The sequence below is a fragment of the Molothrus aeneus genome, chromosome 16 (assembly GCF_037042795.1).
Source record: "Molothrus aeneus isolate 106 chromosome 16, BPBGC_Maene_1.0, whole genome shotgun sequence".
NCBI lineage: Eukaryota > Metazoa > Chordata > Aves > Passeriformes > Icteridae > Molothrus > Molothrus aeneus.
Window position 1 is genome coordinate 15,758,176 of NC_089661.1, and position 19,791 is coordinate 15,777,966.

The 19,791-nt window shown below is 57.8% G+C and overlaps 1 protein-coding gene across 3 annotated transcripts in view; it reads left to right on the forward strand.

The window, feature by feature from the left end:
- PRKCB (protein kinase C beta) overlaps window positions 1-19,791 on the forward strand; it is a 99,768-nt gene that overhangs the window by 43,357 nt on the left and 36,620 nt on the right. For all 3 annotated transcript variants that reach the window (XR_010784625.1, XM_066560860.1, XM_066560859.1), the window contains exons 4-7: window positions 6,804-6,915; window positions 8,613-8,741; window positions 17,103-17,259; window positions 17,894-18,028. Coding sequence is in view for 2 of the 3 variants with exons in the window: in XM_066560860.1 (XP_066416957.1) it covers window positions 6,804-6,915; window positions 8,613-8,741; window positions 17,103-17,259; window positions 17,894-18,028 (533 nt within the window). In the remaining variant the exon portion in view is untranslated. The remainder of the gene's footprint in view (window positions 1-6,803; window positions 6,916-8,612; window positions 8,742-17,102; window positions 17,260-17,893; window positions 18,029-19,791) is intronic.

A 19,791-nucleotide genomic window follows, 5' to 3' on the forward strand; every position in this document is an offset into this window, starting at 1 on the left:
AGGTGGGGACATGGGCAGGAGCTGCCAGGGCCTGGAGCGAGGGGTGAGGCTGGGCTGGGGTCCCAGAGCATCCCTGCTCCCTGTGCATGGCACTGCCAGGGTGTGTGCCAGGGGCATCCCTGCTCCTCTGCATGGCACTGCCAGGGTGTGTGCCAAGGACATCCCTGCTCCCTGTGCATGGCACTGCCAGGGTGTGTGCCAAGGACATCCCTGCTCCCTGTGCATGGCACTGCCAGGGTGTGTGCCAGGGGCATCCCTGCTCCCTGTGCATGGCACTGCCAGGGTGTGTGCCAAGGACATCCCTGCTCCCTGTGCATGGCACTGCCAGGGTGTGTGCCAAGGACATCCCTGCTCCCTGTGCATGGCACTGCCAGGGTGTGTGCCAGGGGCATCCCTGCTCCCTGTGCATGGCACTGCCAGGGCCAGGGGCATCCCTGCTCCCTGTGCATGGCACTGCCAGGGTGTGTGCCAGGGGCATCCCTGCTCCCTGTGCATGGCACTGCCAGGGTGTGTGCCAGGGGCATCCCTGCTCCCTGTGCATGGCACTGCCAGGGTCTGTGCCAGGGGCATCCCTGCTCCCTGTGCATGGCACTGCCAGGGCCTGGGCCAGGTCACCTGGGGTACCAGAGCATCTCTGTTCCCTCTGCATGGCACTGCCAGGGTCTGTGCCAGGAGCAGGGGTCCCAGAGCATCCCTGCTCCTCTGCATGGCACTGCCAGGACACTGCCGGGGCACCTGGGCACTGCCAGGACACCAGGGCACTGCCCGGGCACACTCTCCTGTCCCCTGTGAGGCTGCAGTGCACATTTTGCCTGCCCTGGCAGCAGCCCTGGCCGGGCAGTGGCACACAGGGGCAGGCAGGTCCCAGCTGCTCTGTGCAGCAGCTCTGGGTGGCTCTGGGCAGGCTCTGCCAGGCCAGGGAAGGGTCTGAATGAAACTGTCCCAACTTGAACAGACCCCACTCCGTAGCAGGGCTGCTGCAAAGGCCCTGGGTCACATCCCTGTCCCTGGGGCAGCAGTGGCACCATGGCACGGGCAGCAGGCAGGTAACAGCTGCCCAGCACTGCTTGTTAACCTTTTAATGCATAACTTCTGAAAATGAAGATGGAATGCAGTTCTTGGGACTAAGGCAGGGAGAAAATGGCCCTTTTATTGCTTTTTTTGTCCTCTTTTCTTTTCTTTTTTTTTTTCCTTTTTCTCTCTTCAGCAAAGGCCACCAGAGCCCCTTGGGTCTGTCCCTGCCCCTCTGCCAGGGGCTGTCACTGGGGGATGCAGGCAGGGCAAGCTTCCTTCCTCCTGCACTGCCAGCCTTGCTCTTCCAGCAGCAGAATTATATCCATAATATATCTCATTTATAATTATATAATCATATAATCCTGAAGGAGCTTTGAACCAGGAGAGGAAGAGCTGCTTCAGCACCCAGCAATGCCTTGGTGGCCCCAGCCCTGAGCCAGGGCCAAGGGCTGTGCTGGGAATGATGAAAGCTGGAGGAGTTTCCCAAAGCTGGAGTTTCCCTCTGCTCTGTGCTGCTGATACCCACGGTGAGGATCCAGAACCACCTGCACTGGGGGCTGACCCGGTGCCACCGGGCTCTGCTGCTCACAGGGGTGGTTTTTGGCAAATCTTTATGAACATGAACCCCACAGAAGGGAGATGGTTTTATTGCAGTGCCAAGCCTTGCAGTGGGCCGCTGGTTCTGCTGAGCTGCAGAGGGAGGCAGCAGGGCAGGGATGCTGCAGCCTGCCTGGGGCTCTGCTGCCAGCCCAGAGCTGCTCTCCCTGGGGCCTAGACCTGGAGCCAAGGAGAAAAAATGTGTGGAAAGCAAAATATCTCCTAACTTTGCTCCTTGAACTCTGTGTCTTCATAGTGCCGGAGAATTGAGGAGAAAACCATTTTGTACCTGCGCAGTGCTTGTGCTCTACACGACAGTTTGCAGTTTGGCAGCTGGGAAATCCTAATTACTGGACTGGAGCTGTGCACTGGGAGCTCAGGGGGTGCTGGAGGCTGCTGTGTGCACAGAGAGCCTGGGGGGAGCAGGGCAGAGCCCCTGTCTGTGCTCCCAGCCCGGGCTGTTTCTGTTTGATCTGGCTGTGTTTGAGCCTCCTTGAGCAGAGTGGGAGTGTGGCTGTGTGTTTAACCTTGGCAAGGAGCAGGAGCTTCCATCTGGGAGAGAGGACTAATTACACATGATAGTGTCTCCAAGCAGGAAAAAATGAAAGATTAATTGCTTCTTGCAGCAGGGAATGGAGCAGGGGCTGGAACCAGGGGTGCTGCAGACTCGGGGCCGTGTTTGTGCTGCACAGCTCTGCAGGCAGGGCAGGACCTGGGCTCCTCACTGATGTCCTGTGGGCCTGGGGTCCCTCCTGAAGAAGGCAGAGCTGCTGAGGAGGGGCTGAGAGCCCCCAGCCCCCCCCATGTGTGACTGACCCACAGCGAGGGCTCCAGGACCCAGAGTCAGCCTGGGTAATGTATTCCACTTGGCAAACCTAATTATAGCTGGAGCTATTAGCAGAATGCATAATTATTTTAATTGTCGAGAAAATAATCATTAAAATGACCTTCTTTGCATGATCCTGCTAAAGGTCATCTAATCAGGATGTGTTAATAAATATCAGAGTAGCTCTGGGAAGGTAAGGGGCCAGTGTAGCCACATTTCAATTTTGTGTGTAAATTGTCCCTGTCGGTGGCTTGGGGAGAGAACCTCAGGAAGGATTCCAGGAAGGATTTCTCCATGGAAAGGGCTCCCCCATGCTGTGCCCCAGGCCCCCTCTCACCCTGGTGCTGTCCCTGAGCACAGGACCCTGCTCCCTGCTCCCAGCTCCTGTCCTTTGGATCCCTGCTCCCAGCTCCTGTCCTTTGGATCCCAGCTCCTGTCCTTTGGATCCCAGCTCCTGTCCTTTGGATCCCAGCTCCTGTCCTTTGGATCCCAGCTCCTGTCCTTTGGATCCCAGCTCCTGTCCTTTGGATCCCAGCTCCTGTCCTTTGGATCCCAGCTCCCGTCCTTTGGATCCCAGCTCCTGTCCTTTGGAACCCTGCTCCCAGCTCCTGTCCTTTGGAACCCTGCTCCCAGCTCCTGTCCTTTGGATCCCAGCTCCTTTCCTTTGGATCCCTGCTCCCAGCTCCTTTCCTCCTGGGCTGCCCTGGCCAGCATTTTGGCAAATCCTCACAGCCTTCCTGCGGCTTGCTGCTTTCTGTTGTCCTGCTAATTAACTCCTCCAGCCCTCTGCTGTGCCATCTGCCCCCGGAGCAGGCACCTGCTGCTGCTGACAGTTCCTGTGGGATGAAGATGTCTCTGCCTTCCTCCCTCCCAGCGCCTTCTGCTGCCTGCCCAGCCCCACAGCGCCTCTGTTCCTCCTGCCAGGCTGCCATGGCTCCAGCCCAGCGCCTGGGCAGCCCTTCCCTGCCTGGCTCAGGGCTCAGGGCTCAGGGCTGGGCAGGCTCTGTGAGCCCAGCTCAGAGGGGCTGCAGGGATGGTGGGGCCCGTGCCCTTCCCTGCCCCAGCCTCTCCCATCCGTGCTTGCCCTGCAAGGCAACCCCGACCTCTTCTGTCTGCTGGGAGCTGTTCCCTGCACACCCAGGGGATTTTCCACACGGGAAATGTGGGGATCAAATGCGAGGGTTTGGGTTTATGTCCCTGCCAGGGTTTGTTGAGTGCAGGCAGTAAGCTGTGGCTGTGTTGTATTTGCTGTTATGCTGTTTAAATCACTATGAAATTCCCTTTAAAATGGTCTCTTCCCATGAACTGTGCTAATTCTTCTTCAGCAGAGATAATTTAAAGCTTTCTTTGCAACGAGATGGGGAGAGCAGCAGCCCCTAATCCTGAAGGCAAGGCTCTGTGTTCTGTCAAACGCAGCAAATGTGAGTGCAGGGGTTTCAAACACCCCTGGCTGTCGATGTGGGTCCAGCTGCCCCTTCCTGAGGCTTTGCTGCAGGAGCTGTGGAGCTCCAGGGCTCTGGGAGACCAGTGGCACTGTCACCTTCCAGTGTCACCTTCCAGTGCCCCCGGCCCCATCCAGCCTGGCCTGGGACACTCCAGGGATCCAGGGGCAGCCACAGCTGTACCAGGGCCTGCCCACCCTCACAGGGAGGGATTGTATTCTTATTTAGACAAGGAAACAGGAGAAACTTCAGATGCAATCAGTCAGGGCTGGGATATTGCAGGGGGTGCTGGATCTGCAGCAGCACTGATGGGAAGGGAAGGGAAGGGAAGGGAAGGGAAGGGAAGGGAAGGGAAGGTTTGGGCCTCTGGCTCTGCTCATGGCAATTTCCAGCTCTGCTCCACAGAAATCTGTTCCTGCCCCGTTCCTCAGGCTGGCTCAGCGCTGGTGGGGGAGGAGTGCAGCCTTTTTCTTTTCTTGGCAAACTTCTTTTTAACCATTCTTGTTTTAAGTCTCAGCATCTGCATACGCAGTGTTCTCGTCAGTCCTGTCTCCGTGGTACAAAAATAGTCTCAGTACAGCCACTTCAGCCCTGCTCAGAAATGAGCCCCACAATTGCCACTTTCTGGCACTTTCTGAGGCGCTGGCCAAGGTGACACGAGCCCCTCTCAGCCAGAGCCCTGCAGCTCTTGCTCTGCAGGCCTGGCTGCTCCATCACAGCTTTGCCTGTGCCCCTGTGCCTGGGGTGTCTGAGAACAGGGATGGGAGCAGGAGGGGAAGCCCTGCTTGGGGCAGGGGGGCTGCTCTGGGGCAGGAGCCCGGCCCTGCTCTGGGGGATCTGGGGGAGCCCAGCCCTGCTCTGACTCTTTGCTTTTCCAGCTCTGGCTTCTCGAACTCTGGGTCCCAGTGGGAATTCAGCATCCTTCTCATGGAGTGGGAATTGCCTCCTCCTGCACAGAGCTGGTGTTTTTTATGAATGACTGAGGCTCTGGCTTGCCTGAGCAGCAGTTTCTGTTCCTGGAAGGGAGTGCAGCAGCTCGGGGATGATGCCTCAGGTGGCACAGGCTGGCACACGGCTGCTGCCCTCTGTGCCCTGCCCCACTCTGTGCCCGGTGCAGGGGTGCTGTGCTGTGCCTGGGGGCTCTGCAGGATGCAGGGCTGGGCAGCCAGAGAGCTCCTCTCTCCCAGGACACTGCTGGACAACCAGGATCACGGCATGGGTTGGGATGGAACTTTCCAGACCATCTCAAGGTCGAGTCCTGGCTGCCTGCCCTGAGTTTCATGGGGGAAACTCCCCCCACCTCCTGTTCTAGCCTAAAATCCAGGCTGAAATTCTCTGCTCTCCTATAAATGTCTGAGGAATGCAAAGGCTCTCAGACCTGCAGAGGCACTGGCAGGACTGGCTGTTTGGGGTGTCCAGAGGACGGGTTTGTGACCTGACAGAGCACAGGTTCATTGTGATCCCTCAGCCTCCCCTGCCAGCTGCAGCCCTGCTGGGAGCTGTGTCTGCCAGCACTTTCCTCGGGCTGAAATGGGAGATATTTCCAGTTTCAGTGCCCTGGCTGAAGCCCGTGCCTGATCCCTGGCACGGCACAGCCCAGGTTAAAGGAAGCTCTGGTGGTTTCCCCCTCCTGGGTGCCGTTGGGGTTTTCTGTGGTGCTGAGCACTAGAGCAGAATGTTGGTGATTAATGCAGCTGGAGGCTCCAATGCAACAGTGCTGGGAAATGAATTTCAGGGGGATGGAATGTATTGGAGGTGATGTTATAGCTCGCTTCTGATTCCGCTCTTTATTTATTTACTCTGCTCACAGTGTCCTGAAAAGGTGTCTCTGCTAATGCCTGGGCAGCTTTCCAGGCCATTAAAAAGCTGCTCAGCTCGAATGACAGAGCTGGGAGCTGAGCCTCATCCCTAACCCTTAAACAATTAACGTGAGCTGAAACGAAGCTGCTCCTGCTGGAGCCTTCCCCTGGCCTGTGCTGCTCCCCCTGCCAGCCCCTGCTCCAGGCTCTGCTGAGCCCCCAGCATTGTGTCTCATGTCCTCTCTTGCATGAACATGCCAAGAAAGCCCAAACCCCTGCTCTGCCTCGGTGCTTTGTCCCAGTGCTGGGCTCTGGCTCCCTGTGGAGAAGCTGTTTCTTCTGGAAGTTTTCTCTGGCACAGGTGCCCAGAGCAGCTGGGGCTGCCCCTGGATCCCTGGCAGTGCCCAAGGCCAGGCTGGACAGGGCTGGAGCAGCCTGGGACAGTGGGAGGTGTCCCTGCCATGGCAGGGGAGGCACTGGGTGGGATTTAAGTTCCCTCCCAACCCATTGTGATTCCAGATTTGGGTTTGTTTGGCTCCAGCTCCTGCTGACCCTTGCTGGAGCCCAGGAGTTTGCCCAGTGCCTGCACAAGGGATAAACTGAGCTCTGCTGGGTCTGCACCCTCTGCTGCTGGGCAAAAATCTGCCCTTGCTTGTAAGAGAGCTTAAAAAAGAAAAGTATCCCCAAAGCAGCTGGAATGCCTGGAGTGTGAGGGCAGGGCTGGCAGCAGAGCACAGGAGATGTTTCCTGGGCAGGTTTAATTTAGGTGGAATCACGGGTGGCTTTTCCTGCTCTGCGTGGAAGCCAGGCAGTGTCCAGCCCTTCTGTTGGTCCGTACCCACCACCTTCACCTGGTGTTTTACATGCTAAGACTGAGTTATTGGAAACCAGTGAATCCCCAGGCAAGCCAGTGCATTGCTTTTTCATTGTTATGGCAACACAGATGAAGAGGAATAAAGCTGGATGCTGGTGGCTGCTGGAAAGGGTCCCCACGAGTCGGTGGCAGTTGACTGAAGTCCATTAGCAGCACCTCCAGAGCCAGCTGGCATTGGAATGGGCAGAGCAGGGCTGCCTTGCCAGCACTGGATGCAAGTTCATAATCCTTGTCCTTTGTTTTCCTCCCAGGACCCCCGGAGCAAGCACAAATTCAAAATCCACACGTACTCCAGCCCCACCTTCTGTGACCACTGCGGGTCCTTGCTCTACGGGCTCATTCACCAGGGGATGAAATGTGACAGTAAGTGATGATGGCAGGGGGCTCGGGCACCCTCTGGGGGGCTCAGGAACCCCGTGGGGGGCTCAGGAACCCCAGGGGCCAGGGCTGCAGCCAAGAGCCCGTGCCCTGTGCCAGCGGTGTGGAGCTGCAGGGCTCTGAGCGCCCGAGGGACACCAGTGGGCACCTCCTCACCCAGCGTGGGCAGTGCCCGGGGCTGCTGCAGGGAGAGGGGAGGGAAAGGCACTGGCTGGGGGGAACCTCCCTGCATCCCTCTGCAGCAGCATCCCCCCGTGCATCCCCCCGTGCATCCCCCCGTGCATCCCCCCGTGCATCCCCCTGTGCATCCCCCCCACATCCCCCTGTGCAGCACCCCCACATCCCCCTGTGCATCCCCCTGTGCATCCCCCTGTGCATCCCCCTGTGCATCCCCCCCACATCCCCCTGTGCAGCACCCCCACATCCCCCTGTGCAGCATCCCCCTGTGCATCCCCCTGTGCATCCCCCTGTGCATCCCCCTGTGCATCCCCCTGTGCATCCCCCTGTGCATCCCCCCCACATCCCCCTGTGCATCACCCCCTGTGCATCACCCCCTGTGCATCACCCCCTGTGCATCCCCCTGTGCATCACCCCCACATCCCCCTGTGCAGCATCCCCCTGTGCATCACCCCCACATCCCCCTGTGCATCCCCCCCACATCCCCCTGTGCAGCACCCCCACATCCCCCTGTGCATCCCCCCCACATCCCCCTGTGCATCCCCCCCACATCCCCCTGTGCAGCACCCCCACATCCCCCTCTGCGGCAGCATCCCCCAGACTCCTCTCCAGAAGCACCCCCAGAGCAGCATCCCCTGCACATCCTGCCCACCCCGGCCTCCCCTGCATCCCCCACAGCACCCTGCCCACCCCTGCATCCCCTGGAGCATCCTGTCCTCCCCTGCATCCCCCACAGCACCCTGCCCTCCCCTGCATCCCCTGGAGCATCCTGCCCTCCCTGCATCCCCCGCAGCCTGGCCGAGCCCGCAGCCTCGCCGCTCTCCATGGCTGGCTCCGAGTGACACCCTGTGGCTGTGGCCGGGCGCTGCCGCCTCTCCCGGCGCTGCAGCGGGGGAATCGCTGCGCAGGGAGCAGAACACGGGGGCTGGCGGCACAGGGAAGGGATGGATCGGTAATTTTCCGAGTTAATCCTGTGTGTTCCTATTTAAGGGGACTGGGACATGCAGCATGTGCGAGCTCGGCTGCTCCCTGCTCAGGGATGGGGAAGTTTGGCTGTCTGGGAACAGCTTATTCCTTAGAACCTTGGGAATCCTGCCAAGGGGAAGTGAGCTGCTGGAAAATGTAAATACTGATATGGGGATCTCTATAGATAGATAGCTCTCCGTGCCTCTCCCTGTGTGTACAGATACTCGGGTAGGTTTTAATGCCCCCTTTTGGCTCCTGCTGGATCCAGCTGAGCACCCTGGGGGTGATGGGGGAGAATTTTAATGAGTCAGCAGAACTGAAGCAGCTGAGTGAGGGCCCAAAGCCCTCTGGGGTCTGTCAGGCAGGGCCCAGAGCTGCTGGCACTGGGTTCATGCGGGTGATTCCTGAGCCCAGGCTCTGCAGAGCCTCCAGCTGCCCCCATTTGCTCTGTGTTCACCCCTCGCCTCAGCCCAGTTTGGGGGGAGGGCAGGCTGTCCCCTGCCCTGCCCAGGGTGCTGAGCGTGCCCTGTGTCCCCCAGCCTGCATGATGAACGTGCACAAGCGCTGTGTGATGAACGTGCCCAGCCTGTGCGGGACCGACCACACGGAGCGCCGGGGCCGCATCTACATCCGCGCCGACATCGACAAGGACGTGCTCACCGTCGTAGGTACGTGCTGCCAGGGGGTGCCAGGGCTGCCAGGGACTGCCAGGGCTGCCAGGGCTGCCAGGGCTGCCAGGAGCATCAGGGGGTAGCACAGTGGGGGTGGACGGAGACGAGAGATCTCTGCAGCCAGGTGGTGGAATTTGGGGTTTATTGCAAAGGGCCTGGGGGCAGGGGCCTTTTGGAATTTGGGGTTTATTGCAAAGGGCCTGGGGGCAGGGGCCTTTTGGGATTTGGGGTTTATTGCAAAGGGCCTGGGGGCAGGGGCCTTTTGGGATTTGGGGTTTATTGCAAAGGGCCTGGGGGCAGGGGCCTTTTGGGATTTGGGGTTTATTGCAAAGGGCCTAGGGGCAGGGCCCTGCTGGGAGCTGCAGCCACAGCTCAGAGCAGGCCCAAGAGGATGAGAGGGTAAGAGAGTAAGGGAGTAAAAAAGGTAAGAGAGTGAGGTTCCCATTACAATACAATAAATCTTCTTCTGTGTTGAATATTCTAATTCTCACTAACCAATCTAGTACAATATACAAATCCTATAGCATTTACATACGGCCTATAAGAATCATTACATTACCACACTGTGCTACATTTTAAACCCTAAAAACTCCTCTTTGGGCCCCTTCTGCCAAGCTGTAGGGTCTGCTCTGACCCTTGGGCCTGTCTGCAAGCAGAGGGTGTTGTTCCATCAAAAGGGGATCACCTTCAGTCCAACCACACCATTGTTTTCCAGTTGTTCAGTAACTGAGGGATCTCAAAGCTTGCTTTCATTTCAATCTCGCTGATAGTTTCCATATTCTCAGAATCTTTTGCCAGACAATCCTATATTTATAAGGCTTTCCTGCTTCATCCTCCCCAGCAGGCCGGGCGAGGCCTCCTGCCCACACGGACCAGGCCGAGCTGTCTCGGTTATTCCCGGCTGAGCCAAAGCCAGGGCTGTGAAGTGCCCTGGGTGGGTGGGACCCCAGCTGGGACACCCTGGCAGCCCCAGATCCTTCTCCATCCCCCTGCCCTCTGCTGGCTCTCCCTCAGCCTGGCTCCCACGTCCTGTCCCAGTTGGAGGAGCTGTGACATCCCGGGGCTGTGTGTGTGGGACGGGGTTGGCTCCGTGGGGGCCCCTGCTGCTCCTCGCTGCTCTGGTGGGTGCTTGTCCCCCCGAGAGCCACCAGGAGTGTTCTCAGGAAAAACAGCAAGTTGTTGAAAATGTTAATGAGAGACTGGAAAAAGTTGTGAAGGGCTTTATAATTTATTTTTTGTTGGATTTGCCCTTAAAGGAGAGCCTCAGTGAAGCAGGCAGAACTATGTTTGCAGAAGTCCTGCTTCCCAGGCACCTTCCTGAAGGTTGGACATGGTGATCTTGGAGATCTCGGTGATCTTGGAGGTCTTTTCCAGCCCTCGTGATCCTGTGGTTCCCTCCAGCCTCCATCAGATGCCAGCGGGGTGCAGATCCCACCCTGCTGTTCCCACTGCTCCAGGGGCAGGGAGGAGCTCCCAGCCCCGTTCTGTGCAGCTGGATTTCCATCTCTTCAGCTGGCTTTCAAAGGCTGGTTTATTTCTGGCCCGCTCTGGAGGTGTTGGTGCAAACGTGTCAGCTGTTGGCTTTTCCAGAAAGGAAGGGAAGCGTGCTGAGCTCTCCAGAGCCGAGTGGGAGTGCTTTGGGAGAGGAGAGCTGGGCACTGGGGAGCCCAGATGGCCCCCAGAGCACAGGTGGGCACCCAGCCCTTGGGAGATGGAGGCACCCAGTGCTGTGCTGGCACTGCTGAGGAACCTCCTGGAGCCCTGGGGCAGCTCTGGGCACTCACAACAGGGACACCCAGGGGCTGGAGCGTGGCCAGGGAAGGGAACGGAGCTGGGCAGGGGCTGCAGAGTCCCTGAGGGAGCTGGGCAGGGGCTGCAGAGTCCCTGAGGGAGCCAGGCAGGGGCTGCAGAATCCCTGAGGGAGCTGGGCAGGGGCTGCAGAATCCCTGAGGAGCTGGGCAGGGGCTGCAGAATCCCTGAGGGAGCTGGGCAGGGGCTCAGCCTGGAGCAAAGGAGGCTCAGGGGGCCCTTGTGGCTCTGCACAGCTCCTGCCAGGAGGGCACAGCCGGGGGGGTCGGGCTCTGCTCCAGGGAACAGGGACAGGAGCAGAGGGAACGGCCTCAGGCTGGGCCAGGGCAGCTCAGGGTGGATATTTGGGAGAATTTCCTCCTGGAGGGAGTTAAAAGCCTCGTGGATGTGGCACTTGGGGCCATGGGACAGTGGTGGCCTGGGCAGTGACGGAGCAACAGCTGGATTGGATTGGATTTAGAGGAATTTCCTGGCCTGAACAATCCCCACAGGACCTGCCCTGGGTGGGGGCACAAGGGGCATGCTGGGGAGTGGGCAGAGCCAGGCTGCTCCGGGCAGATTGCAGGCGGGAAATGCCCTTTGCAGGCTCCCTGCAGGAATCCCAGCGAGGGGCGGGTTTCTGTGGGGAATGGAGGCATGGAGGGGGATGAGAGGGGATGCAGGGGGATGGATCCAGGGGGCTGGATGCAGGGGGCTGGAGAAGGATGCAGGGGGATGGAGAGGATGCAGGGGGCTGGAGAAGGATGCAGGGGGATGGAGAGGATGCAGGGGGCTGGAGAAGGATGCAGGGGGATGGATGCAGGGGGATGAGGGGGCTGGAGAGGGATGCAGGGGGATGGAGAAGGATGCAGGGGGATGGAGAAGGATGCAGGGGGATGGAGAAGGATGCAGGGGGCTGGAGAGGGTGCAGGGGGCTGGAGAGGATGCAGGGGGCTGGAGAGGATGCAGGGGGATGGATGCAGGGGGATGAGGGGGCTGGAGAGGATGCAGGGGGATGGAGAAGGACGCAGGGGGATGGATGCAGGGGGATGAGGGGGCTGGAGAGGATGCAGGGGGATGGATGCAGGGGGATGAGGGGGCTGGAGAGGATGCAGGGGGATGGATGCAGGGGGATGAGGGGGCTGGAGCAGCCCCTGAGCCCGGCGGGGTGCGAGGCAGCGCCGTGAGCCCATCCTGCTCCTGCCGCTCGGGCAAACGGGGCTGCAGCTGCTGCAGCTGCTGCTGGGCCCTGTTCCCTTCTGCCCCGGGAATTCGGGAGCCGGGCCGGGCCGGAGCAGCCGCTGTGCTGTGGGAAGGTGCCCGGTGCCTGCAGGCGGCAGCACGGGCACGGCCAAGCGCGGCTCTGCTGTCGAGCTGACAGATCCGCAGGGTGTGCAGAATGCTCCTCAGCTCTGCGCCTTCCTCCTCTCTTACTCGGGGTTTCCCCTTCTCTTTGTAAAGCTGGTCTTTCCCTCCCGGTGGGAAACACAGATTTTCACAGAATCATTGAGTGCTGGAAAGGTTTGGATTGGAAGGGACCTTAAAATTCATCTCCAAAGCTCATGGGCAGGGAGAGCTTTGACTGAACCAGGCTGCTCCCAGCCCTGTCCAGCCTGGCCTTGGGCACTGCCAGGGATCCAGGGGCAGCCCCAGCTGCTCTGGGCACCTGTGCCAGGGCCTGCCCACCCTGCCAGGGAACGATTCCCCCCAATATTTAGGATGTGGGATGTGTCTCTGGCCCTGGTGCAGGACACAGACACCCAGAGCATTGCCTGGCTGCTGTGGGACAGGAGCAAATGTACCTTCACATCCCTGTGCTGCTCTGGGCTTTGATCAAGTGCCTTATTAGTGGGAAAAGGCTGTGGAATAGGGAAGGGAATCCAGGAAATGAAGATGGCACGGAGGCATTGCACAGTTCTGTAATGGCAGAGTTGCAGTGCAGATTGTGTTGAGCCTGTCCTACAAAGGGCTCTGGGTATCTGAGCCTGGGAAATGCAGGGCTGGGAGGGCTGGGGTGCATTAAACCCACAGCTGCTCCAGGCTGGGAGCTGTGTGCAGGGCCCTGTGCACAGCTCTGAACCAGAACCAGCTGTTCCCACCTCAGCTGGGCTGTCCTGTGCCACATCATCCCTCTGCACCTGCATCTCAGGGAGCTGGGCTAAGGGGAGAGGGCCAGGGAGGTGCAGAGATTAATGATGAGGAGGCAGAGCTGCAGGGTCTGTGCTGTGGGCACTGGGGAGGCTCCAGCTTGGCCTTTGCCCTGTCTGTGGGGCAGAGAATACCCTGTGTGTGTGTGTGTGTCTGTCTGTCTGTCTGTGGGGCAGAGGGTGCCCTGTCTGTGTGTGTGTGTGTGTGTGTGGAGCAGAGGGTGTGTCTGTCTGTCTGTGTGTCTGTGGGGCAGAGGGTGCCCTGTCTGTGTGTGTGTGTGTGTGTGTGTGTGTGTGGAGCAGAGGGTGCCCTGTGTGTGCGTGTGTGTCTGTCTGTCTGTCTGTCTGTGTGGAGCAGAGGGTGCCCTGTGTGTGTGTGTGTCTGTCTGTCTGTCTGTGTGGAGCAGAGGGTGCCCTGTGTGTGTGTGTGTCTGTCTGTCTGTCTGTCTGTGTGGAGCAGAGGGTGCCCTGTGTGTGTGTGTGTGTCTGTCTGTCTGTCTGTGTGGAGCAGAGGGTGCCCTGTGTGTGTGTCTGTCTGTCTGTCTGTCTGTGTGGAGCAGAGGGTGCCCTGTGTGTGTGTGTGTCTGTCTGTCTGTGTGTGTGTGTGGAGCAGAGGGTGCCCTGTGTGTGTCTGTCTGTGTGTGTGGAGCAGAGGGTGCCCTGTGTGTGTGTGTGTCTGTCTGTCTGTCTGTCTGTGTGTGTGGAGCAGAGGGTGCCCTGTGTGTGTGTCTGTCTGTCTGTGTGGAGCAGAGGGTGCCCTGTGTGTGTGTCTGTCTGTCTGTCTGTCTGTCTGTGTGGAGCAGAGGGTGCCCTGTTCCCCTCCCCATCCCTCGGGGATGTCCCTGTGCCCATGTTCCCGATGTTCCCAGCAGTTCCTGCCCAGCTGAGCCCCCCTGGCAGCCCTGAGCCTCCCTCTTTACCCACCTGATGAGGGAAAACAGTGACCAAAACTGAAACCGATGATGCTGATTAGATAAACGAGCTGGAAGTGCGTTAATTAACAATCACCGGCCGGGGCAGATGCAGCTGTAATGAGCGCTGTGCCTTTCCCATTGTAGGAGCATGTGCAAGTGCATTCTCAGCAGAGCATTAATTAATTGGCTGTTGTAATTCACAGGGTGTTAATGGGAGGGCTGCTCCTGCCCTGGGTGTTGGTGCTGCTGCAGGTCAGCCCGAGGGCCCTCCCCTCCCCAAAATCCCATCAAGAGCTGTGGCATCGAGGCCCAGAGAGGTGATGGGCTGGGATGAGCGCCTGGAGCTCTGACCTTGCAGGCACCCAGGCTTTGGGAGGGTTTTAGCAGATCCATAGAATCCATGGAATGGTTTTTCAAAGACCATCCAGCTCCAAGCCCTTGCCATGGGCAGGAGCAGCTTCCCTTAGGCTGCTCCAGGTCCTCGAAGCCTCCCAGGGCTGGGCCAGCCAGAGTTTCCCTGTGCCAGGGCCTTTTCCTTTGGAGGGCAGTGGGAAGCAGAACCTCCTGCTCTGAGAACAGCTCAGAGAGGAGGGGGCAGCCCATGGGAGCTGCCTGGAGACTGGGGCAGGACTGGGTTTGTTGTGGGCCCTCTTTTCATTTCACATCAAAGGCAACCCCACGTGGCAGATCCAGGAAATCACTTGCTGGGGTTTGTTCATCCAGTGCATTAATCTTGCCTTTCCTTGACAGCCTGGGAGCTGGGGAAAGGGCCTTGCCCTGGTGCCAGAGCCACAGAGAGCCCCTGGCCTGCCCCCCGTGCTCTGGGAGCCTGGCAGACTGATCTGCTCCCACCTTTCCAGGGACACGTGGGTGCCTCTTCCCAAGCTCTGCAGTTACAGCTGCCAGAGCCATTCAGAGATTTTGTCTGAACTGTTATTGAGAAGCTGCTGCAAACTTTGCAGAGTAAATTCAGGTATCATTCACCCAGCTCTGCCTGCCCTGGCACAGAGGTGACAGTGGCAGTGCAGCAGTGTCCCCATGCTGTGTGCAGAGCAGGGCACTGCCCCCCTGAACCCCCCACCCCAGACATGCCCAGGGCTTGCCAGCATCTCCCCCTGCCCATGCCTGAGCCCACAGTGGCATCTCCTTGGCCGCACGTGGAACCCAGAGTGATTTAGGACTCGCTTTAAATGCGATCATAACATTCTTACTCATCACTGTTAATAATGATGTTACTGCTTCTTAATGATGCACAAAACTGTCAGGATATGAGAGATGTAAAACTGTTTTACATCAGATTTAGCTGTCAAATAAATGCCATAAGAGCTGGCGAGGAGCACTCCTCCCCTGCCATGAGGGATCGCTGCTGTGCCGCTCCACGTTTCTGCTTCTCCTTCACTTCATTCTTGGTTTCTGCTTGAAAAGACAGGAAGTTTCTTAAGGTCAAGCAGAAGCATTTCAGTTTTTTTAAATGAATAGATAAAATTATTCCCATTAATGAAATTCTGAGCTCTGCACGCTGAGATAATAACATGAGGTAATCAAATCTCATGCTTCAGGGCATAAACTGATTAACTGCAGGGCCAGGACGGCTTCTCCTGCTCCTCACAGAGGAGAAGGGCGGCCAGACAAACAGCAGAGGGCTGTTCATTGCTCTCCAGAGGCTGTGCTGCCTTCGGGACAGTGGCACACGGAGCAGAGAGGCGCTGGTTCTGTGTGACATCATTCTGTGTCCCCTCCCAGTGAGGGGACCCCAGGCTGTGACAGCCCAGAGCCTCTGCCAGCCCTGGGCTGCTCCTGCTGCTCCCATGGGGGCTCCTGGGCTGTTTCTGCTGACCCTGGGCAGCAGGAGGGTGAGGACCACCCCAGTCCCCTGCCCTGGTGCTGCCATCGGTGCCCTGGCACTGCCCAGGGGCTGTCCCTGAGGCTCCCGGTGCTGCAGGGGCACTGGGAACACATTTTCGTGATGGTTTTACAGCCAGGGCGGTGACAGGAGGCAGGGGCAGCTCGGCGTGGGGGCTGTGGGGAGCCCAGGCTCAGCAGGGCACTGGGAGCATCGCTCCCCATGCCCTGCCAGTGCCAGGGGGCACAGGAGCCCCAGAGGGTGGCACTGGGTGGGCTTTAGGGTCCCTTCTGAGCCAAACCGCCCCAGGAGCCGGTGATTCTGTGCCAGGGTCCCCGCCTGGTGCCACTCTCGGGGCAGGAGGGGCCGGGGCTGCTGCAGGGCCCCCTCGACGTGGATGGATGGAGGGGCAGCCCCACTTCCCACACCTCTCCTGCCCACAGGCTGCTCTCAGGGCTGTCACCCTTGATAAATGAGCTCGTTTATAAATGCAGAGTTGAATTTTGGCCACGAGTTCGATTCCATGGAGCTGGAAATTGGGCAGTGCTTCGGAAGGACAGCAGTAGATGGCAGATTTGGGGGCATTAATTTGCTTTTTAAAGCTCCCTGGTCCCCAGCCTCATCAGAAATTCCTTTCTGGTGAGTTGGGACCTGGGCAATTGGTTTTACTCTTCTGACCCTGAAAGTACCTTGGGCCATCCTGTGGTGCTGCACACGCAGCTGGAGTTCCCTCCTCCTCTTCCTCCTCCTCCTCCTCCTCCTCATGGGGTTGGGGGTGCACTGAGCCCCTGTGAGCCTCACAGCAGAGCTGCTGGTGGCACCTGCTGGGATTCCAGGCTGTTCCCAACAGGGCAGGACCCTCTGTGCCTGATCCCTGCCCTGGCCTTCCTTGCAAACAGCTTTTCCCCAGGTTACGGCTCGGCTCCCTCCTGACCCATCACATTTCCCATCTCTGCTATCTGTGCTCAGCCTGGGGGGAGATAAGATCCTTCTCCTGGCAGCCAGACCTTTTTGGACTTAATCTGGGCGAAGAGACTCCGCGCAGGCTGGCTGTATTTAATTTGGCCAAGCTGCAATCCAATTAGAAGCAGCTGAGTCACCTCAGGTTTGCTCTTCCCGCTCTGCTCCTGCTTCCCGGAGCAGCTGCTGGCCCCAGAGCTGGGCTGTGCTGCCCAGCGGGCGAAGGATGGTGCCCCTGGCATCCCCAGGGCCAGGGGGGCTCCAGGGGGAGCTGGGTGCTGGATGTGGCTGTTCCTGTGGTGCCTTTGGGTCCCTGCTCCCACCTCCCTCCCATCGCTGCTCCCACTCCTCGAGGGGAGCTCCAGCCCCCGGCCCCCACAACTCACTGCAGTTCTGCTTCCCAGGGGGCAGGAGGAAACAAATCAGCTTTAAACTGCTTAAAGCCGAGAGCAAACAACAAATCAGCCTGTAAGAAAGTAAAAATAATCTCCTGAGCCGACCCTGCAGCCTCCCCCGTGCACGAGAGCTGCGTGTGCTCGGCGCTGACGATGCCATTCCTCATGCAATGCCCATGTCTGCACAGATCCAGCCTAATTCTGCTTTTAATCACTATTTTCACACTTACTCTTGGCACGCAGGGAAGTTGTCAGTTGTTGGGTATTTTTATAGCTGGAATACTGAATTTAATCCTTTTTCTCTTCCCCAGTAAGAGATGCTAAAAACCTAGTTCCCATGGACCCTAATGGCTTGTCAGATCCCTACGTGAAGCTTAAACTAATCCCTGACCCCAAAAACGAAAGCAAACAGAAGACCAAAACTATCAAGTGCTCCCTGAATCCTGAGTGGAACGAGACATTTAAATTGTAAGTACAAGGAAAACGTTTAAATTTGTAAAGTGAATTTTCTCACCGCCAAGAGTTAATGTGGCTTTATTTGCTCTGATTTAATTATTCAGAGGCACTGAGCTGATTCAAGAGAGAAATTATTCCTTTTGTTCTGTAAGGGACACGGAAGCACCCAAAGCTCTGCCCTGACCTTGCTCAGAGCAGAGTGTGTGCAGGCAGGAGCTCTGTGCTCTCTGTGTGGGTCAGATGTGCTTTGGAAATCAGATGTGCCCTGAAATCAGATGTGCTTTGGAAATCAGATGTGCCCTGAAATCAGATGTGCCCTGAAATCAGATGTGCTTTGGAAATCAGATGTGTCCTGAAATCAGATGTGCTTTGGAAATCAGATGTGTCCTGAAATCAGATGTGCTTTGGAAATCAGATGTGCTTTGGAAATCAGATGTGCTTTGGAAATCAGATGTGCCCTGAAATCAGATGTGCCCTGAAATCAGATGTTGGACACCCCAGCAGGCCCTGGGGACCATCCCTTCCCTTGCACCCTGTCCCTGTGGAGTGTGGGGGGCACGGGGTGAGGGAGCAGCTCAGGGTGGGACAGTCCCTTTGCCGCCCCTTTGCCACCCCTTTGCCACCCCTTTCCCTTCCTTTCTTGCAGCCAGCTGAAGGAGGCAGACAAGGACAGGAGGTTGTCTGTGGAGATCTGGGACTGGGATCTGACCAGCAGGAACGACTTCATGGGCTCGCTGTCCTTCGGGATCTCGGAGCTGCAGAAGTCAGGAGTGGATGGATGGTGAGATGTGACTGTTCTGTCACCACCAGGGGTGTTTGTACCTGGCAGTGGGGCAGCCCCTCAGACCTCAGCAGCTTCCCTCTGCTCCAGGCACCCTTCCCAGCTCCCTGAAGGGGCTGCTCCAGCTCTGGGGCTGCTGAGGGTCACTGCAGCCATGGGGTGGCTGTGTGGCACCAGGGCATGGACTGCCTTTGTGTGACCTCCTCCATGGCCTGGGGAATGCAGAGGAGGAATTGGGTGGGCTGGGTGCCCACAGTGCCACTCCTGGGCAGAGCTGTGGGTGCTCCCACTGCTCTCCAGCCCCGTCCTGTCCCCTCCCAGCTGGGCACAGGGTCTGGCACAGTGCTGTGGTATTTTTAGGGTCCCCCATGGCAGGAAGGGAATGATGAATCTGACTCCATGTCCTTAGAAGGCTAATTTATTATTTTATGATCTATATTATATTAAAGAATATACTATACTTTACTGAAATAGTATTATATTGAATACAATAATATACTGGAACTATACTAAAGAATAGAGAAAGGGTACAGACAGAAGGCTAAAGATTATAATGAAAACTCATGACTCTTTCCAGAGCCCTGACACAGCTGGACCATGATTGGTCATTATGTCAAAACAATTCACATGAAACCAATAAAACAGTGACCAGCTGGCAAACAATGTCCAAACCACATTCCAAAGCAGCCAAAACACAGGAGAAGCTGTGAATTGATAATGATTGTTTTCATTTTTCTCTGAGGTTTCTCAGCTTCCCAGGGGCAGGATTCCTGGGAAGGGATTTTTCAGAAAATCCGGCAGTGACACAGTGGCATTGTGCTGGTCACCTGCAGGCCCTGATGGGGCAGGGCTCCTCCTCTGGAGGCCAGCAGGGAGCTGCTGTCCCCTGCCAGTTCCCAGTCCCCTGTCAGGGTGTGTGTGTGCCACGCTCTGCCAGCTCCTGACACAGCCCAAAGCCCCTCCCCGCCTGTTAAAAAGCTTGGAAGTGCAGATCTAAGTGGTTTTCCTTGTCACAGTGCTGCCTGGAGTGTCCTGCAGCACAAGGAGCTCTGATCCATATTTCATACCCAAACAGCTGCAGTCAATGGAGGAGCCAGCTCGGAGGCAGAGCCTGGGCAGGCAGGGCTCTGTCCTGGAGCAGCCCCTGGCATCACACCCAGTTCACCTGGGCTGGACACACCTGGGCTGTGCCCCAGCAGGGCCAAGCTCCTGCCAGCTGAGCGATGTCTGACCATTGCTGCTGAAGCTTTTCTCCTCCTTTGGGGGAGCATCCTGTCTGTGTGCCGGGGTGGCAGTGCCAGCCTGGCACGTGCCATGGGCTGTCCTCGTGGGGCAGCTGCTGGGAGGGGTTTGCCCACGCCTGTGCCCATGGCTGTCACCAGAAACACGAGTCTGTGTGTGGGTTGGGGTCAGGAGTGCTTTGGCAGGGACACCAGTGCTCTGTGTGCCCACCACAGCAGGCAGGGGCTGCAGTGTGACCGTGTCACAGGGGTCTGAGCATGAGGGAAGAGACGAGGATCTGACTCCATGGTTCAGAAGGCTGATTTATTATTTTATGATCTATATTACATTAAAACTATACTAAAAGAATAGAAGAAAAGGTTTCCTCTGAAGGCTGGCTAAGAATAGAATAGAAAAGGATGATAACAAAGGTTTGTGGCTTGGGCCCTGTGTCCAAGCCAGCTGGGCTGTGATTGGCCATGAATTAGAAACAACCACATGAGCCCAATCCCAGATGCACCTGTTGCATTCCACAGCAGCAG